Genomic DNA, 21237 nt, shown 5'->3' on the forward strand with positions numbered 1-21237 from the left:
GTCAGTCTATTAAGGCTGGAGATGTTTTGTTAAGGTACTTTCCAGGCATATAAAGCGTAAGAGACTTTTCATTTCTATGTCTGATACATCGGAATAATGTTCGCAATGTATGTGTTTGCAATAAAAGGTAGAAGCAGAGATCAGATGATCTAGGAAGATCCTGCAGCTCCTGTCTCACCTGTATTCTTAAATTACCTTGGCTTAAACAGCACTTCTGCTGCTCCTTCTACGGTGACGTTCTTTATTTGCTCCTCACTGTTGGTAGAGGAAAAAAACCACAGACTTCCTGGTTTGATAAGCTCAACATTTGTACTCAAATGTGTATTAATGCACCTAAAAAATGAAACCAAATACATACGGGTGCTTAATTTACTTCTTATAGGGAGTTAAACCCAGAGGACTTGCAGTTTTGCTTGCTGTGACAGCAGATGAACTGTTGCTGCTGTTTTTTTAAAAAAGGGGAGTTGCTGCCTTCTGTCAGCTAGGAGAAGCACTGGTCACTCCTTGGCTCTCCTCTCCCTGAAAAGAAAAGAAACTCTGAAGGGCTGAAGGGAAGAATGAGAAAGTTTGCTGAAGATGAAAAGGACCGGAGTGCCAGGCTGGTGGAAGTCATGTGCTGCATGGGTCAGTAGCTCTGCTGCTGGGCTGGCAGGGGGGCAGGGCTGCCCTGGGAGAGATCCGAGCTCTCCCTGGGGGAAGGTCTCTCAACAGGCTTCCACTGGCTTTCCTTCCTTACTTGGGTGCTTCTTTCACAGTAAGCTGCCTGTTTTCTACTTCACTTGGGAGGCTCGCTTGGTGTGTTCTGCTCTGAGCTCGAGCATACAGAGTACTGGAGCACAGGGTTTTCCTCCTAGTGTGCTTTGTGCTGTTCTGGAAGCATTTGGTTTTTTGATTAAAATTCCCAAGTTTGGTGTTTTGTATGGTATTTAATTTATTTTTTAATTATTTCTTTTTTTTTTTTTTTTTCTTTAATCCTGGTATTTTTCACAACATGACAGGTGACAACTTTCGTCCTTGTTACACATTTGTGTGTGTCAGGTACAGTTTTTCTGGAAGTGTAAGCATAATATATGCATAAATAAAAGGAATATGGGTAGTAAGCATCTTATTTTACTTATGTTGGCATTTTAATTAAAATAGACTTGAAGTTAATAGTCACTGCATATTCTAACAAGATAAAAGGAAGTGGATTTTTTTATTATTTTTTTTTACTGTTGTCACAGTAACATTTCCTGAAGTGTAAACTTTAGTGCTTGTCAAAACTAGCTGAGGTATCTTAGGAAAAAAGATACATTGTACACTTGTGAGTTGGAGTATTACATTCCGCGGTTGGGAAAACTTGTGTTCCTTTTAAAACAGCCACCCACAATGGAACAGTTTCAAGTGCAAGTATTTCTGGATTTCTTCTGTATCTGAGATTTTTTGTTCTCTACATATGTCATACCAGAGTTTCCACCTTATTAGGATAAATTACTCAGGTTGGAAATGCTGTCTTGCCTAGGTCAAGGCTATAGTGAAATGTATATATAGCAGAAAGTTTTCTTAATCTCCCAGATTTTTCTCTCCAGTACTACTGATTTCAGAGAATCACAGAATGGTTTTTGTTCAGAGAGACCTTAAAGATAATCTAGTTCCAACCCTTTAGTTTCTCTCTTAATCCTCTGTTTTTTGGTCCTTGACTAGAGTAAGAGACTGTGGAGCTGTGAAGGAGGGGAAGGAAGCATATGTCAGAAGCTTGAGAGATCTTGAGTGGCATGGAAAAGGGATGTAGGGAACAGCAGCTATTCTGTATGGAGCTGAATGTACACATTCACTACACATACTACCTGAGGAAATCATTGCCACAGTGAACTGTGGCTGCAAGAGTTATAGGTGTGTTTTAAAAGGTTGAAAAAAACAAGATTAAAAAATGCATCTGTGACTCTTAAATATAAAGATAGGTATAAGCATGTGGAAAGTCTGTGAGTCACATAAGGGAGGAGTACACATAGGGTTCACAGGCTTTTGCTTGTCTTGTTTTTGCGTTTGTTTCCAAATATTCTTCTCTCACTCAAGAACAGTGTATGGTGCCCATTTTGGCCCGGGATTAATTTTTATATGTTCTTATACAGTTTTGAAAGACTTCAGTCACATGACAAAGACCTGAAAGTTCATGAATCAGTATTTTTATGTAAAATACCAGATTTATTTCAGTCTTGTAGTGATGGCAGTAGCTGCAGAGAGGCTCTTGTTTTGCTACCTGAGCTCATTGCTCATTTTCAGCCACACCACAAATAGTGTGAGTCAATGAAACAGTTGCAGTTCTGTTGTACAGGGTCTTAAGGGATCTCACTATTTTAGGCTTGCACAGATGGTCCCCGTACTAATGCACTACAATTCCTGCTCCTGGGGACTCCAAGTCTGTGAATGGGCTCTGTGGCAGTGTCACTGGCCATACATAGGTTTGTGGAGATAACTCTTGCACTGGAGTGGCCGTTAGGGTTTCTCTGAAACAACTGTGTGTAGTACATGTATGTATTTCCCATCCATAAGTGGGATGCTTTCTTCAGCAAAGTCTGTTGCTTTTAGTATTTCTCAACGGTTTGTGGGCAGTTGATGCTAACTACCATGCCAAGGAGTGAACTGTTGTTAATGGCTGCATCCCATATCTTGGTTAGTGAAAATCCCAGTCTGTATTTTAGAGGATTAAAAGAAAGATGCCTTTCTCTGACTGAAGCTGTAGTTCATACTTGTGTATTAAAACAAGGGTGATACTCTAGTAAAAAACCATAGTGATTTAAAAATCTGGCTTTCCTATATGAAGACATTTTCTGTTGATAAATACTTTAATAATTATGGTTTAGAGGCTATAAATAGTTTTTCTAGCTCCTAAAAGTTTGCCTTGATCTTTTTAGTACATTTTAGAGGATGGTCAATTTTTTTCCTATGAAGTTACAGTATTTTTAGTGTTGCTATCGTAGCAGTGGTGCTTTTGCCGTGGAGGAACTCATCTGGAACTTCTGCTCGAGAAATTTTGTGTGATGTGCTGTGCTGTACTGCAAAAACATTTTTTTGCTATTGTTTTAATTAGACATTTCAGAGCTTTTACAGACTATTCTGTTTTTAAACATTATTAGAATGCTGTATTTATAAAGCTGTCCATATAAAGATCTTCTGCATAATTTAGAGAGTTGTTAAAAACCCTTTTCTTTTTCCTTTTTCCCTCTAGATGAGCGGGACAAAGTACAAAAGAAGACTTTCACAAAATGGATAAATCAGCATCTCATGAAGGTCAGTTTATTTCTGTGATGTCTGGATGACTGATTACTATGCAGTGATTGTGTGTTTTACTAAAGGTTTGATTTCAGAATGCAGCTGTGTTACATATAATAAGGAAGGTCTTAAATTGTGAGTTTTATGCATGTAGTTTGTCTTTGAGGATTCATGGGGGAGTTGAAATGCTGCTGTCTGATATCCCATGGTGATCTATTTGAATACTTGCATTTGAAATTAAAATGACTTTATGGGACGGGATTTCCTTCTACAAAGCTTGATTCTTTTCTGGCATTAGACTGTCATGGCTGTAGCATCACAGCTGAGGAAAACAGAAAAAAAACCCCGTATTTTTTAAGTAGTGTGTTGAGGACAGGGGTATGACCTTGAGAAGGATAGTTCTAGATCATCCCAAGGCATCAGTGTGCTACTTACAGATTAGGAATAGAAGATTTCTAGGGACAGAAGTCACTCTTCAGCATCTTTCTTTTGAATAGCAGTGAACTTTGCCCCGGGGACAGAGCACATAATTTTAACAACATGTACAGCTTTTAGTCGACAGAGAACCAAAAGCCACAAGTTCATCTTCACTGCATGGCCCCTCAGTTCTAAATTTAATCTGCTGTTTCAGCACCAGCTGTTTAGCCCAGACATTTTTCGGGAGAAGCAGATTGTATAATTACTTAACATAACTTTCTTTTTATTTTGTTTTTGTTTTTAAATTCAGAGTTTGAATTAATGTAGAAGTCACATTAAATAAAAATGTGTCTGCAGACTGTCAGAGTTGAGGTTTAATTAATGAGTTCAGATACCATTGGAAAGGTTTGCTTGTGTTGTTGTGTTTTGGTTTTTTTTAGGAGGCAACTTACTCCTGTGGCTATACTTGTGAGTATTTGAGAATTATTGGACACTGAAGCAGAAAAGAATGTTTTTGTATTTTTGCTTCTTGAGCCTTTAGAAGAGGCAGAAGTGTGACTTCACATCTTTTAAAAGTTTGAAACCAGACTAGCTCTTGGAAACGGCATGACTTGGGGATCTAGCAAGACCCAGATGTGAAGCTGATCTCAGTTTTGTCTTTAGTGAAAGACTTATCTTCCAGAGTGGTCTTTCAATCTTTTCCACCATGACTGGGCCATGAGGAGCTGTCCTGACGTAGCCCCTGTGCAGCAGCAGCTATGCACAACCTTTCTGTGGGCAGGATAAGTCTGGAGTAATTCACAGGGTGAGAAGGGCTTTTAATACTGTTCACACCAATACGTTTTCCTTTGTGGATTTGCTAGACCCAAAGGAAGCACGCTGTGGAGAAACAGCTGCTCCAAAGACCCCTTCTATATAGACACCATGTCACTGTAATTATGAAATAACCGAGTGGCCCCATGTCCTTTCAGAAGTATTCTACTTGCTAATGAGAAAAGACAGAAGGCAGCAGACCTGCAGCCTTCCCTTTCTGGATTTTACCTCATATTTACAATGTAAATTGTATCCATCAAAGTATCCATTGTCCAGTACTTCAGGCAAATTAGATTTAAAGAAAAAAAAACATACAGGAACATTAGTGTTCTGGCAGCAAAATGCAGTCTCCAGATTAACCATCAGGCATTTCTCCTTGTAATTGAAGGTAATTGTTACTGTGTTGATAGGGGCTGTGAATCTTTTTCTGTATTAAAGATGCATTTTAAAAATATGGTTTTAATTTTCTGTGGAAAGCAGAAAAGCCTCTATCTGAAGCTTTTTGGAGAGCAGTCCTTTAATGCAAGTTTATATACAGGGTCTGTTTTTACAGAGGAGCAGTGTATTGAAAATTATGTCATTATTTACACAATTTTAAAACATGCACAGTCATCATTGTCATACTGTCAACCTCTTGGGAGAAGATTAAAAAAGATTTAGACTCTAAACCTGTAAGGAAATTGGGGTAAAGAGTTAACGTTAAATCCTTTTGACTTATTTGCCAAGGTCAGTGGCCTTAGGCCATCATCTTCAGCGTGAGTGGTTGTAGATATAGAGAGATGTATATGTGTGTCTATACTCCTGACCTTGATTTTCATCTCAGCTTGCTACTTTAGAATTAAAATAAAGGATTGTTAACTTACACAGATGTAGTTCGACTAGGGCATTTCATTAACTTTGAATTTAAGTAGCAACTCAACTTCGTCTCATGGAAATACACAGTTGGAAAGCAGGTGGTGGTACAACTGTCAAATTTCTGTTCTTACAGCATTGTTTCAAGGATAATGACCTGCATGGAAATTAAATCAGTCCTTCAAATGCTCTCTCTTAAGACACAAGGGCATATTTAGAAAATACAATATAACGGATGGAATGCAGAGGTGTCACCATAAATGTGTGCTTTTCCAGCAGAGACTCTGAGCCTGTCCTGGTCTATGTGTTAAATTGAATTAGAGTCCTGGTTTTCAAATTTATTAGTATTATACTATTATGACATTAATAATAATAACAACAACATGCAACTCATTTTCCCACTCACTGCCAGTAGCTTGTTGCAGACAAAAAAAATTGTGACAGTCAGCTTATCTCAAGCATCTCAATAGCTTCATTTAGAGCTATTTACCCAGACTTGTTTTGTAGGCAGCAGAGAGAACAGGCCCTTCTAGATGACTCAAACATCTGCTACCTTAGGGGAAGAACGGTGTCCTATTAGTGCATTTGTTCCACTGAATGAAAAAGGAGATCAGTCTGCTTTAACTGTCACTGTGTAGCATTCCACCAGAAGTGGAAAGGATGAAGGTGATCATGAAAATTACGAGAGATCGTGGAAAGCACCAGGCCATGCATGTGGACAAGACCCCTAATACAGGCACAGGGATGGATTGCATTTTTATTTTTATTTTTTTTTATCCTTCTTATGTCCTTTACTTTCTCTTTCCCTGTTGCTTTTCTCTGGCCCTGTTTCTTTTTTTTTGCTTTCTTTTCTCTGTTTTTCTCTTCTCTGCTGTCTCTTTTTATTTGTTCCCTACTTGTTTTGGTTTTTTTTCCTGCTCATTTCAATTAATCTCCTATTCTCCTGCAGTCTTTGGGAAAGTACTGGACTTTTATCCCTTTATAGTAGTGTATTCAAAAGAGTTTTCTTTAGGTCAGAACACAGTACTTGTACTGGTTGCCATCATTTGTTGAGGGATGTCATGGAAGCCTACAGTCATTCTTCTAATAAATTCTGTATTTATGGGATTCCCTGAGTAACCACAAATAACAAGATGGCTGAGAAATATTTACCCTCTGCCCCCGGTTGCCCAGGTTTACAAAATATTTAAGTGTGTAGTATATAAAATTCAGTGTATGAGATTAGTTCCTTGTCAGTTCAGTTGACTAGTTAACCATATGTTTGTGTACTTTTGCTAAACTAGAAACATAGTCATTGCAGAAATATTTCCTGCAAATGGTCTTGAGACACATAGTTTTAGAGGCAGGTACATAATGTGTTATTTGAAAAATTCAAGTTATTAAAGTTATCTTTGAATTCCACAGTTTAAGATCAAGTGGACTGTCACTACATTTTTCAAATGCTGAAGTTTCTCTTTTGAATTGACAATAGATTTTCTGAGGACTGATAAGAGCATTGCACTTGCTAAGGCTACTGTTTAATGTCTGATGGTAGGGCTCCAGTTTAAATGTTATCTTTTACTTCTTGTTGACATACGGGCTGGAGAGGTGAGATACTAGACTTTAGACTCGCCTGCTGCTGTGGTATGAGCTTCCAGGGAGAAACTCACATTCTGGCGTGTTGTGGCAGTGGGGTAGAGTTCTCTCAACTTCTCGAAACCTATGCTTCCAGCAAGTATTTCACTTTGTTGTTGTCAAAAATAAGATGTGAAATTCTAGTATTTGTTACAGCAGAAAGTAACCCCTGATGTAACAAGAACAGGTAAATTTGGGGAAGAAAGGAGTTTCATTCTGGTGTAGTGTTTGCATGGTCCTAAAGCCCACAGAGAGAAATCAAACTTACACTAAACAACAGAAATTCTTCCTGACACTTCTTTGAAGCCCAGACCCTAAAAGCTAAGGAAGGAATGAGAGAAGTGTGATATACAAAGGGATAATGAGATAAAATGATAAAATAAAACAGTTGTCGATGAAAAAGGACTAAAACCAGACAAATTCTTGTAATTTGTTTCCTTTCTTAAACCAATTACAACTGTTTTGTAGTGCCAGATCTTTGTCTTGAGAGATTAAAAAAGATATTTTGAAGTACTTAAAGATTTTTTTTTAATAAAAAATACGGTGTGCAAAAAATGGAACTAAAGGCAAGGTAGCCAGAGAGTGGCTAGGTTAGTGCTCTGCTGGGAAAATACAAGGAACACCCAGGTATTTTCACTTAAAGGGTAATTTTACTTCCTTTTTTTGTGGAAGAAAAAATTGTAGAGTCTTAACTGAACCTTTAGCAGCAATGCTGGACTCTTGGGTGCCCAAGCAGTTCCCTGGAGAGGGGGGCTGTCCTGCCCATGGCACCAGCAGGGAGACCCACCACCTGCTGCCCCCTGCACTGCTGCTTGGCTTGCAACCCTTGACTAGCTGGACTGGGAGAAACCTCCTAGTGATGGGAACAATGGGCAGCATCACTTCACAGCATTAGTTGCTCCAGAAGTCACTTGTAAAGGTCCTGTGAGCAAGAAGGTTTTTATAAGTAGCTGGACAAAATTCTTTTAAAACTACTGTTTTACAGGTCCGTGTTCAGAATCCTGTACCGTGTTGCAGTGCTAGAGAGAAAGCAGCTTTTTGTTGAGCAAAGATGGAATTAATAATTCAGAATAGAGACCTGAAGTTATTGATTCCTGTGTGTCCTTGAGGCAGCACACAGTTTGTGAATGACCACTTAGGTCGATTACTTAGTGAAATGTTCAGGTATGTTCTTAATGGCTGAGGAACCATTCCCGACATAGTGCAGTTGTTCCCTTGCTGAAAGCTGGCACTTGGCTGACACTAGTAGCTATCATTTTAGATAGCACTTCTCTGCAGTGTCTTCTTTTTAGCTATGCACTTGATCTGTTTTTTGAAATTCCTCACCTCCTCTTCTTTTAGAAATGAAAACTTTTTAGCTCTACATTTATTTTAAGGGATGAGGCAGCCGGTGTTATACTAACAGTAGTGACTGTTGTAAAAAAAAGTTTCAATTTAACAATTGAAACATGCTTGGAACGAGAATGTTTTGGGTTTATTTTCCTGTGTTAAGGAAAATAAGATGAAGATTGCTTGCTGTGCTAGTGCATCTAAATGAGTCTTCTGTGTATTCCTCCTAGTTAATTCTGACAGCTGCAGCAAACTGTGCTGAGAGCAAATCCTGTAAAATCCCACTTCCAACACAGCACACAGCTTTCTTTAGGCGTTTGGTGCAGCTGAATTATCAGTATTTCATCCTCTCTTTTGACAGTTGTTCTGCAAGGTCTCTTGTCATCTTGATACAGAAGTCTATTTCAGGTTTTCTCCTAAATTTTTGCTCTTGTGTGTTGCGGACTATTCTAAATGGTCTTGAAATGTTTTTTTCTTTGAGATGTGCTCTTTCTGAAAAATACAGAAAAATAAGTTGTGAAGAAAATAATCAGTTAATAGTGTAAAGAAGTATTTGATTTTGTTATTATCCCTAGAAATACGCTCTATTACACTTTATTCATGCTAAATTGCGTACTGATTTTTCAAAAATCTTCCACTTTGAGATAAACTACACAGCCTCCTTCATCTGCTTAATATAATCTATAGCTGTTTGCAGTGCAGATCAGCAAGCAAGCTCAGGACCCTTTTGGTGTTTAATCAAAATTTAGACAAGGGACGAGGTAACCAGGAGATGGTGAGGTAAAGTAGTGACAGAATGCCAGAAATTACAGCTGAAAAAGAGGAAGACATTTGTGATAACTACTTCACAAAAATCTCTGCAAGCAAGCAAGCAAATAAATAAATAAATAAACAAACATCAATAAAAACTGTGCCACAGATTTCAGGTTTGATCCTCTTAATGCATGCAGACTTCATGACTAATTGGGAGCAGGAAATAGAAGAACTGAAAACAGTACATTAAATATGCATGAAATATATGATAGCTTGAGTGCATCGATATTTTTACAGCATGCAACACTGTTGAACCAGTTAAGTGTATGTTTCATGATCCTTTTTATTCTGGTGTTTGAGTTTTTTTAAATAGTTTTATATAATAGCTCCTATATAAAGGAATGAGTTTAAGGAGAATGAAGTCCATCATGATATTAACTGTATGATGAAATAGACCCACTAAAATAAATGTTTCCTATGATAGACTAATATATTAATTCATTCTCTTTTTGTGGGTTCATTGTTTGCAGTTTGCCCTGAGCATAGATTTTATTTAGTATTATTTATTCCTTAGAGATCACAATAGACAAAATTCTCCTGTTGGCAATTAAGTGATTGCTTTTTAATTAATTGTTAAATTATGCATGGAATTATATTTTATCTATATACTTTTGATGTATCCACATTTAATAATAATTTCTATATCAGTTTAGAAATACTCTGGCTTGATCTTGCTCCCACTGGGCCAGTGTAACTGTGCTCCAGTTTAACAGTTTAACCAGTGTAACACTGTTACTGGCTCCAGTGGGGTATAGTATTTTTCCCAGTATGTGGACTCCAGACAGTAAGCAATCTCCAGCATTCAGTCATACGTCTTACAAAAATATTTTATCCTACAACACTATTGCATGTACTTTGGAAAGCCATTGCCCTGAAGTAATGTAAATTTGTGACTGAAGAAAGTATCAGAATAACATATTTTTCCTGCAAAGAATGTATCGTCATGCTTTGAACAGGGGAATTTGAAGGTAGTAACATAATGTTTAAAATCCTCACCTGCCTACTGAAATACAGTATCCTGGTTTTAATCAGAATATTTTACCTGCTTTGGGTGTGGAGTGTATTGCCTTTGGTCTGTGTATCTCTGCAGTTTTAATCTGTGAAAACCAGGTTTGTTGGCTGGGTGTGATGTTATTAGTGTAACATTTGCTTACTTTAAACAATTATTCCCTGATGAGGTATATTTTGTGACATACAGTATAGGGCTGGAGAGGGCGAGTTGGAAGCATGAAGCAAAAAGGAGGCTTTTCTGTGGCACAGCTCAGCTCATTCCCCAGCAGGTGTGCAAACCAGGTCAGGACACACTTGCTGTGGTTTTCCCTGTCTGCTGCAGGGACTGGGGTGGCTGCTGCTGGTGCGGGCATGTGTCTTGTGTGAGAATTGCAAGCCAGAGAGACCCTTTAGCCTGTCAGATTCAGAAAGTCACTAACAAAACTGCTTATTAGTTAGGTCTGGCCTGATTGGGAGGGACTGCTTCAAAACTTAAAAAGACAAGGTAACTTAACAGCAAGTGATTGTTCAGTGTAGGCTTACCAAAAAAAAAAAAAAAAAAAAAAAAAAAAAAAAAAAAAGGGAGAAGTGAAAAAGGGCAACAAAATTCTAAGCAGCAGAACTGAGAAAAGCAATAGGTAGAGTCTCTTGGAGAAGTAATCCAGGAGAGAGAGGAATGCAGGGGATCTGGCAGTCATTGAAGGCATTTGTGTTGGAGTCACAAAGGCAGGCTGGAGACTGGCAGGACTGATAGGAGATTCGTATAGAACATATTGCAGCTTTTAAGAGATGTGTGAAAAGCAAAGGAGCCATTCAAGAGTGCTAATAAGGGCAGTGGGACTAAAGATTTTTATACAACATGGTAGGATAGAATCAGACAAGTGAAAGATCTAAAAGGAGTTACAGTGTGACATAAAAGTTCTGTACAATGATGATGTTTCAGATATCACACAAGTACTGAAATCCAGAAAAGGACTTATGGATGTGCTTGCTTATTAGCTATGTCTGCTATTTGGGAGAATTAATATGCAGGAACAATGTAAAACAGTTGGAAAATGACTCCCAAGTAGGAAATAAAGAGCGATTTATTTTCAGTGAACTACAAGATATGTTTCCCACTGGGTCAATTAATCAGACTGGCGAGCAAAATAACAGAATGAAAGCAAGTTTCATGAGTGAGTCCACTGAACCTAAAAAGCCTGGATTTGCCAGACTTTGCTTGCAAGTGAATAGGCGCACAGGAGAGCCTGGGCACACATTTGTTGTGTCGTCATGGTGTTGGGCAAGGAGCTGGATGGCGTGTCCGGGGCGGTGGGTCTCCAGCCCTGGAGCGTGTCTGCCTGCTGGGAGGTTGGGGAACAGCACCGTCTGCAGCCCAGTGCTCGGCTGCAGCTCTGCACCCGTCCCTGGGGAAAGCTGTGCCCGCAGGTCGCTGTCACAGGGTTAGCCAGTGATTACATTCTGCCAGAATCTCTGTGCTGCTTTTTTTTTTTTTTTTTTTAACAGAATGGGTGGGTGCAGTTTATGACAGGATTTAGGACAAAGTAAAGACTGTGACTAGAGTATGTATTTACAGCCTGTTTTGTTTGTTTTTTTTCCCCTAGAAATAAATTTTGGTTTTAAAGTAAGATGAAAGAACATGAGAGACTCAGGGGGAGTGTCACACTTTGACTCAGGATCGACAACAATGCTCTCGATCCCCTCCCCCTCTCACCCAGGTAGGGAAGGAGAGAGGGAATGAGAGAGACTTGGCTGGATTGAAAATTAAACTGCAAAGCTTTAATAAAACATTGATGATAAATAAAATATATACAATTATATACAAGTATGTTCAGGAATGTGCAAACCCCTATTGCCCCCACCCCCACCCCCAGTAACTCCCACAGCACTCTCCTTAGCTGTGAACAGTCCTGAAAGATCCTGGAGCTGCTGGAGAAAGTGCTGAGTGATGAAGGTCAGGAGAGCTCGAGCCTGGGGGTCGACGGTGACAGATGGACGGAGTCGTCCCTGGACACTGGCCACAGATGGAAGAGAAGGGAAGAAGAAGCAGGAGGAAGTTGTCTTCTGTGATCTCTGACCTTCCTCTGAGCTTACGTAGATATATGGAGTGGAACATCTCTGGCCAATTTTGCTGTCTGTCTAATTCAACCTCCTATGTGGGGGGAGGGGGGGGGGTGTCATAGATCTCCCTGTAGTGCCTGAGCCAGCAGGGCAAAGATGTGACCTTGGAGTCCCAGCAATAACAAAAACATTGCAGCATCTGTCATCACTCCAAGCTGGGACACTTACTGCTAGTTAAAAGAGAGCTTACTGAAGGAAAAAAAAAAAAAATCAGTAAAAGAAGAAGTGGCTTCATCCTGGCTCAAACGAGGACAACGTCAATCTGCACCTAACTGCTTCAGCTCCCTGATCTCTTGGCATGACATCAGGTTGGCTGTGGAGCACAGCTCAGTGCCTCGCTGCACTGAGCAGCCTGTTGGGATGGAAGTTAGGGGGCTCTGTGGCATATGGTGCAACACTCGTGCTTTTACCTGGGGGAATCTTAAGTCTGTAGAGCAAAATAAATAGTCTTGAAGATGTTTGAAGAAGCAGCCTTGCTTGGCAGATCAGTCATGTGGAAATATTTTGACAAATCTGATATTTTGACACGCTGGGTGGGTCTTGTTACAACCTGTTCAGAGTGTTTCTCATAAGTCATGCTCCATGTGTTGGCATAATACACCTTTATTTTTTTACATAAATACAACTTTTTTTGTATGAGAGCTTTTTAATTCTTTACTCATGGCATAGATTTATTTGTTACTATGCTGTTAGACCTGCCAGTTTGATTACTTAATTTTCAAAGGCAAAAGGGTAGAACATACACATTTTCAAAACTTAAAGAAAACTGCTTCCTCATGACTAGAACTTTTAATACCATTTGTCATTTAAAAAACCCACGAACTTAAATACATTTTTAGGAAGCTGAAACATTAGGGAAACTCCTCAGGATGTCAGGGTCTCATGCAGTGGTCCTAGCAGTTTTTCAGTGGTCTGAATGCCAATGACATTTTCTGTGAAATAGTGTAATTAATAGGAGTTCTTAACTATCTGCATATTTTATCTCGAGAAAAGCACTTTATTGTTGCTGAAGTGAATGGGAGTCTTAAGGGATCTTTTTTCCATGGCACTGAATCAGATTCCTAAAGAATATATTTGAAGTTTATTGTAAAACTCACAGTGGCCTTGTGCCAGCTGTTGTTTGGACTTATCAGTGACCTCAGTGGTAATTAAGGCCTGACCCTTTTTTTCCCAAACACACCCATTGCAGTTCTAACTTTTGAGCCTTATCCCATTTTCCTTCAGAAGAGTGGTCATGCTTTATGCCTGGGCTGGGCATTTAATTAACTTTGCTTTATGAAGTGAAGAGAACGGCTCTCTAAAAGACTTTCCCAGGCTATGTGGTGTGAAAAAGCCCCTGTTGGATCTGTAGTATTACAATTCTTGGGGATGCCTGGGGATGACACTGATTTTCATAAAGGCTTGTGAGCTGAACTTCAGTTTTTCAAACTAAATGTGCTTCCGATTTGATTATAATTTTTGGCTGTTCTGGAAACTAAGAAAAGGCCTGGTTTGGCATGTTGTCTTAACAACCAGTTCAACTTAATTGTAACATAGATAAGGAGAATCCTGTTAAGAAAGATACTCAATTACAATAGCCTGCTTTCCTTATCCTGTAAAAATAGGGTAAGTTTGCAAGTGTACGAGCACAAAACTGTGCCTTGTTTCCAAGCCCTGCAGCCTGTCAGGGCCGCAGCAGTTGCCTCATCTCCCTTGGGGAGTTCCTGGTGGCCTCCAGTACATGGGAGTTACTCCTAGGTATTCCTGCCTGATCTGATTATAAACTCTCTCCTGCCTCTTTTGCCTTGACTCTAGATTCTGCAGCACACAAATGTTTGTTTCCACTCCTTCCTACACTCAGTTAAGAGTGTGCTCCCTTGCATTTTAGGTGCTGGTCTGGAGTACACTGTACCATACCATGAATGTGAGGTCTCCCTGCATGTTTGCTGAGTGTGCAACCACTGTATGCACAGGAAGGGCCACAACCCTGTTTTCCTGCCAGTTTTACTTCTGAAGAAGAAAAAGGGGGTGATTCTCCAGTGTTTTCATAGAGGTGTGGCAAAGTTAGAATGACCTTCCTGTTGTACTCCTGCCTGTGCGTCTTCCTTCTGTCCTTTTCAAGACCAAGATGGTTTTGCTTGCAGAAGCAGAAGGAACAGTCTTTCCCCTTTTACCCATACAAGCATAAGCAGCTTGTGGTTCTATTGTGCAAACTATAGATTTTTTTCCAATATCAGCACAACACAACTAATATCAAGAAAAACTGTAAGAAACAAGCTTGCTGTGGAAGATGGCTTGTTCTTTGGTGTGACCCATGGCAAAAATGGAGATCACTATGTGCAGATTCAGTTCCCTGAGCATGGACATCTTGGGCTGTTTGAGATGTGTTAGGGTGTTGAGGACAGACGTCTGTGGGAGACTGGCCAGCAGGACGTAGGCAGCCATTAGTCCCTTCAGGAGTAGCAGGTGAAGGCCAAGTGGCATACACCTAAATATAAACTCCACAGGTGTGTGCCCAGGCAGCTGAATCGCAGCTTCATTCTCTGTTGATGGAAGCAGGCAGATTGAAGGCAGTAGTGACAGATCTGCTGCAGCACCTGCCTGCAGAAGAGGAGGCCAAGCCTGTTGGTCCAGGGTCTTTGACTGCAGAAGCAGAGTGGTATGTGAGGTGGAGACCGATAGCGACTTGATTGTAAGGACAACCAGATGTACCAGCTGAATGGTATGGTAAAGCTATGCAAGCTATGTAGGCTATTCAATTGCTAGCTTTCAGAGGCAGCAGCCATCTTTACAGTCTTCATTTGTTGAGTGCCTAACATGCTGTGGTCCAGGGGCAAGATTTAAGCTCTGTGACTGCTGCAGTTCTAAAAGGTGGGTTTTTTTACTAGTGGTTGTGCAGGTTCTCCCCAAGGCACTAGACTGCGAAGCTTAAGCTTACTGGGAAAGTACACTATGAAACTATCTCATGCTTATATCAAGGATAATGGAGTTTTGCTTGCTACAAATATGAAGATCAGAAGATGAATCACCTCTGGAACAGGGCCTTAAACTCTCCCTGCCTCCTTTTGCCTGATTAAGCCATTTTGCTTCTCCTGTTTAAAGTTCTGTCAGATGCCCCTCAGCCACTCAGCATCTCCCACGTCTTCCTTTAAGAATCTCTTCTCATGCCCAGATTTTCAAATCTGCCATACTCACATGGGTATATTTGAAAAAGTTGCTTGGGGCAGAATGTCACCTACTTTGCATGTGGGCCTTGTAGAATATAAGGCTGACAATTCTGTGATCTTACTGAAGAGCAAAAAGAACTATTATGAAATGCAGTGGGGCTCAGTATATCCCAGAATTGTCTGGGAGCTCCCATCTGCATTTAATACATGGTGTTTCGCTTTCTCAAGGAGACTGAATGTGGCAGCAGAACAGAAATGAAATAGTAATATTAATTTCTTGTTAATTTAAAGAATTAAGAATTCCTTGTATATGTTGAGACACAAGACCTACCCAAGTGATAGTTGAGACAGATGATTTTGCAAGCTTTTCCTGAAGTGATAGTGTAGAAACTATTGAGAAGCACAAGATGCTCCTTTAAAAAGAAGTGATCTGCTGCTATGAGTCAACATGCTTGCTGCACATTAGTTGCCCAAATACATCTTTTTAGGTGTACATCTGCTGCTCAGGGTATTGAAAGAAATTCCTTATTATGTTGTCCTGCACAAGCATACCAATGTAGTATGTCCTAAATAATTGATCCTCATAGTAATTGTCAGCCAATGGCAGAACTAAGACAGATGTCTGAGGCATTCTGCTGGTTTTCCTGTTTTGACAGTTTGATGCCACTTAATTTGTACACGTTATGAGTTCATCTCTGAAGCAGCTGTGATTTTTAGAAAGATAAGTTGTGGAAGATGGTTGTCTCTGAAATTCTTTGGAAACCTCAGAGTATAAGAAACAAACAGAAGGTCAACAAATGTAATGTGAGAGACAGACCGGTATCTAAGGGAAAATAAAAGCAGATGGGTTAGAAAGGGCACTATTTTGTTACCTCAGAGATCAAACATCTGCACATTTGGCAGCTCTCATGAGTTCTACATTGAAAAGAGTGTGCACATTGACTTGGTGCTGCACAGATAGTTCTCAGCTGTTCTTGTGCATTGTCTTTTACATGTACACCCCTTTCTCTGTCCTTAGCCTGACCTTCCCCTGTGCCTCTGGCCACCAGCCTACATTGTGGATCTGCTTTTTCTCGGGATTCTGCTCTCTTAAGGGAAGTGGAGAGTGGCACATCCTGGCTGGAGAGGCAGAGAGGGACAGTCGGGAACCCTCTCACAGGGTTTTATTGTAAAGAAAACTTGCTTGGTTCTATCAGAGAGAGCATAGCACTCAGTTTGGCATGGGTCTTTGAGCAGAAAAATAAAAAGTTACAGTTGTTTTGCTTTAAAAATGAAAGACCATTGTGTTTTTCATCTTTTAAGCATTTAAGCATAATCATATCTTTTATCAGGGATTGTAATGGTATCTATGTGTCCTGGTTTGAGCTCAAACCAGGACACTATGCAGCCTCCCTTTTCACCCTCACGACATCTGCTCCCTTGCTTATGGTTGACCTTTAGGATGTGCTGGTTATCAACCCTTCTCAACCTGATTTAGTTGAATGAGATCAGCTGGGAAAGGCACCTCTGGAGGAGGCACCACAGGAGTGGACTGGCTGGGTTGAGTGCTGGTGGTAGAGTGTTGCTGAGCTGTAGAGAGCAGTAACCTCTGCCACTGGTGTGGCTGGTGGGAAAGGCTGTCTCTGTCCTTGGCTTCACTAGATAACCTAATGTCATATTTCTTTGGTATGTTGTATAAGGTGGATGTGTGAGCCATTGGGAAAACTCACTAAGTACTGAGAAACCTGAAGTGAAAAAATGTTGCTAATTAGTGGATAGTATGCTCTGATTAGTAATAAGTTTAAGGCCAGAATGGGTATTAACTTTTGTCCAAACTCCAGTAAACTGATATGTTGCATATTTTGAGAGAGGATTTAACTCTGTGTATTACTTTACAATTCATTGGATCTAGCTAGTGCTGTGTGATAGTGGTCATAATTTAGGTCAAAATACGTGGGTATCTGGTATAATTTAAACTGTCAGATACTGATTCTGCCATTGCTATGTGCATTCATTACCCATAACTTTATACTGTTTTTCTTTTCAGTAAAATGACATAAAATGTGAATTGAGTGCAGACAGAGATGGGAATTTTATCTGTTGCAATTAATTTGGGTTATTAAATTTGTCATGAAAGTGAATAAATTTGAAAAGCCATGCTGAGGTGTATCTGTGGTTTGTATGTATATGAAAATATATGTATTAGTATGAATTCTCAGGTATAAATGGGGATCTTATGTTTAATTTTGGTGTTTATCTGTGCAGGTTCGAAAGCATGTGAATGATCTCTATGAAGACCTAAGAGATGGACATAACTTGATCTCACTTTTAGAAGTCCTGTCTGGAGACACCTTGGTAAGCTTTTAGATCAGAGTGGAGTGGTTGCAGTTTGTTATATATTCATTTGCTCTGTTTGTCAGTTCTTCACATACTGACTACTGGAGGTTTTTTATATTTTCCAAAATCTGTTAATTGATACCGAATACACAAGTTGTATTTCTGTTCATGAATTCTGCGGGGGAATGCAATCTGTTCTCTTTGTGTCTTGTGGTCAGTGAGACTTCCTTTCTTAGTAGGGTAATGCGCTACTCTTTCTGTTCTTCCCTTTTATTTACAGTTTTTCTTTTAACAAGTATTGGATGCTTAATATCCCTTCACATTAAAGGGAGTAACTTACAAATAGCAAGGATAAAATGTCCCTGAAATTGTCTAACATACTCCTCAGGTGTCATTTCCTTTCTTTGTGAGCATTACTCCCCTTGCTTGGTATTTGTTCTCTTCATTATGTTCTTCTTTTCATGCTCTTCTTTTCATTTGTGGTCTGTCTTGTGTTTTTGCTGTCCTGTCTCCTGTCTGTTATATTCATTAGCCAAGAGAGCGAGATTTTTTGAAGACCTTACGGTTGGTGAGTTCAACAGACGCATGCGCAAATGAACAGCATGAGGATGTGGAGGATGAGGATAAGGGGGTAGGTGCCGACCCCCATAACTGTACTAATGTAGTGTTTGAAGTGTGGTGACTGCTAATGTAAATTCTTAGCTTGGTGTGCTGCAGTACTGTACCTTAGAAAGGACAAGAGAGCTCACATTGGTAAACCAGGGGTATGTGTGTTTATGATGGAGGTATGGTAAAGACAAATCGTCATTCTGCCTTTATGCAAACAGCTAAAATGCAAATGGTCAAAATTTCTGTTTTCTTTAGTTCAACTGTGCAAAAAACCATGGTGCAAATATGTACTGGAGAACATTATCAAGATATTATAAAATAATATTTTAAATAAATAGGGAAGTGGTTGGTTTTTTTTACTTGGAAACAGTAATGCCCATGTATAAGTAATTTAGCCAAAGACTCAAAGGCCCTTCTTAGTGAGGCTGATGGCAAAAAACCTGATTTGTCTTCATCAGAAGCACAAATCGACTGCACCCACAGTGTATGTGACATGATAGGGGATAACATTTTGAAATGAGGTAATTCAAATGCACAGATCTGTTTGTTAGAATTTATTGAATGCAGGTTATTTTTCTCAAAGCAGAGATTCCAAGTAGAAGTCAAGTGACAGGTCTGTGTAGTGGCTACTAAGTATACAGATTGTTTTCAGGGTTTATCTTTTTCTCAGCAAATGCTGAATTATCATTTCACTGTATTTTAACTGTCCAGAAGGGAAATGTCTACTTGTGTAAAATGCTGAGTGCCTGTTAGTCAAAGTGAGCAGTGTCATGCCTCTCTAGACCTTGCGTTACTAGTGTTTGCCAGAGCAATCTGCTGTCATAGGGCCCGAGTGCCTTCTTGGCTCGCCGTGTGTTGTGCTGCAGTTGTGATTTCAGTGGAATTTGTGTGCTTTTTTTTTTTTTTCTGGGGCATAACAAACTCAAAATGCTGCATTTTAGTTGGATGTTGAAATAAACATTTACCTTCTGAGCTGCTATACCTAAATACATAGTTTGGGTTTTATTATACTACCTTTTGTTGTGGAAAACCAAGTTCCAGGTCTGCAGTCCTTCATTCCATCCAGGGAAGCTACGCAGAAGCAAGGGCTGCAGGGCCTGATCCTGGGCTATTGGTGTGAAAAACAAGGGGCTAATTTGAAGGTTCTGTAATGGAAATTAAAATTATTTGTGTTTTAGTTTGTGCTTCTTACTTAACTCCATTTTCCCATGTTTCATTTTGGCAAGCATCTGATACTCCACAGGGGAGGGGGGAAAAGGCAGCTGAGGAGGGCTTGGGCTTCTACCTGTGTGTTTAGCAGTTACTGTGTGAGGAAATACTTGCTCATGGCTGATCCCTAGCAATTATAGTCTGCTTCAGTTTATTCTGTGAGAGTTTGTGAAATATCTGAAATAAGGAGGAAGAATAGAAGAATTTGGATACAATGATATAAATTTAACTGCATTCCTGTTGCTGATCTGTGACAGCTAAGTAAAGTTTGCTTTTGCTGTGTGATCCTTCTTCTTGGTGATTTTACACTAATTGCATGCAGTTTTGCCATGTTTCCATTAACACACCAGTCATGCTTATTTTACAGTTTCTTCTTGCTTGTTTTGACTTTGCTTTGAGAAGAGTGACTTGTTATGTTTTTTCACACTTTATAATATTCTACCCAAATCAAGAGTTTAATCACACTCTTAAGTCTGTATATGTTGTATTATTCTGTTTGAAGGAACGTATTATGTTTATTAAATGCTTTAAATAAATATGTAAATGTAAATATGTAATCATAATTATTATGCAGTCATACTGTAAATAAACAACATTAAATCATAAAGTTGCTCACAGAGGTAAGATTTTCCATCACAGAGTTTATCAGAGCAATATAAAGATCCATTACTTATTTTTTTCTTTGCTTAATATATTGTAAATCTTTTATAATTATACATTGCATTTTAGTTTCTGTAGGTAGATTCATGTAGGGCCTTTTTTAGCCCTTTTGACCTTAGTAGTAGGTTAACAGGGAAACAGCTATTAGCCTGCATGGATCAAAAATGCAGTTTGGGACCACTGATCTCTCTTGCCATCCACTGTGCTAAAAAAAAATTTAAGTTTAAAAAAAACACTATTGTTAAAGCACACTTTTCCACCAGAGGTGTTGGCTTCATTAAAACTGTAGTGCTTCAGATATTTTATGTGGTATCTTTTAAATCAGACTGTTCTTTTTTCTGACAAGAAAACCTCACAACTCTTGTTTTCCAATTTTAGCCCCGAGAAAAAGGTCGGATGCGGTTTCACAGACTCCAGAATGTCCAAATTGCACTTGAATATTTGAAAAAACGCCAGGTATGGTGAAAATTTTAATAAAAAACAGTAACTAATTTTTTGTCACCTGTAGCTTATAAATAAATAAGTTGTCTGGCTTTATCTTTTATGCATGCTGTGTGACAGCTGCTGGCATAGACTTGGCTGGATCTTGTGCTTGAATTTGAGAGATCTGGCAAAGGTAACTTTACCCTTCTCAGAGCAGTAACATCAACACACTCCATGTGGTATATGATGTTAAAGAGGAGTTGCTTATAGCAGATGTAACAATCTTTCCTACTGCTTAGATATTAGCTGGTATGCAGTTCACAATCTGATTTTTAGTGCAAAATGCAGATTCAAAAAAATTGGAACATTGTATGGGAGTTCCTTGTTTTGATTTTATTTGTTTTGGGAAAGCTTTCTCAAGCCTTGATACTAATGAAAGCAAAACCAGTACCCTAGAAAAGCATCAGAGTCACCTGGGCGGTGGAAGATTCACGCTTAATTTCACCTGTATCACCATTAAGATAAGCACTTGAAACCCACACTCCTGTGTAGTTTTCAATTTCTAAGAATTTTTCTGCTTTAAAATTTATTTTAAACACTTAGAGAATTCTTGCTTTCTCCCTTTGCAAAATGATGATGATAAAAAAATGTCAAAGTGTGGATGGAAGGAAAA

At 39.3% G+C, this 21237-nt stretch overlaps 1 protein-coding gene across 8 annotated transcripts in view; it reads left to right on the forward strand.

The window, feature by feature from the left end:
• DST (dystonin) overlaps nucleotides 1-21237 on the forward strand; it is a 296184-nt gene that overhangs the window by 91242 nt on the left and 183705 nt on the right. For 7 of the 8 annotated variants that reach the window (XM_051614876.1, XM_051614875.1, XM_051614881.1 and 4 more), the window contains 3 exons: nucleotides 3209-3270; nucleotides 17592-17681; nucleotides 20520-20597. In XM_051614876.1, the coding sequence (XP_051470836.1) occupies nucleotides 3209-3270; nucleotides 17592-17681; nucleotides 20520-20597 (230 nt within the window). Of the gene's footprint in view, nucleotides 1-3208; nucleotides 3271-17591; nucleotides 17682-18195; nucleotides 18295-20519; nucleotides 20598-21237 lie in introns of all 8 variants that reach the window. The other variant, XM_051614873.1, reaches the window with a different exon arrangement.

Source organism: Apus apus, chromosome 3 (genome assembly GCF_020740795.1).
Source record: "Apus apus isolate bApuApu2 chromosome 3, bApuApu2.pri.cur, whole genome shotgun sequence".
NCBI classification, from domain to species: domain Eukaryota; kingdom Metazoa; phylum Chordata; class Aves; order Apodiformes; family Apodidae; genus Apus; species Apus apus.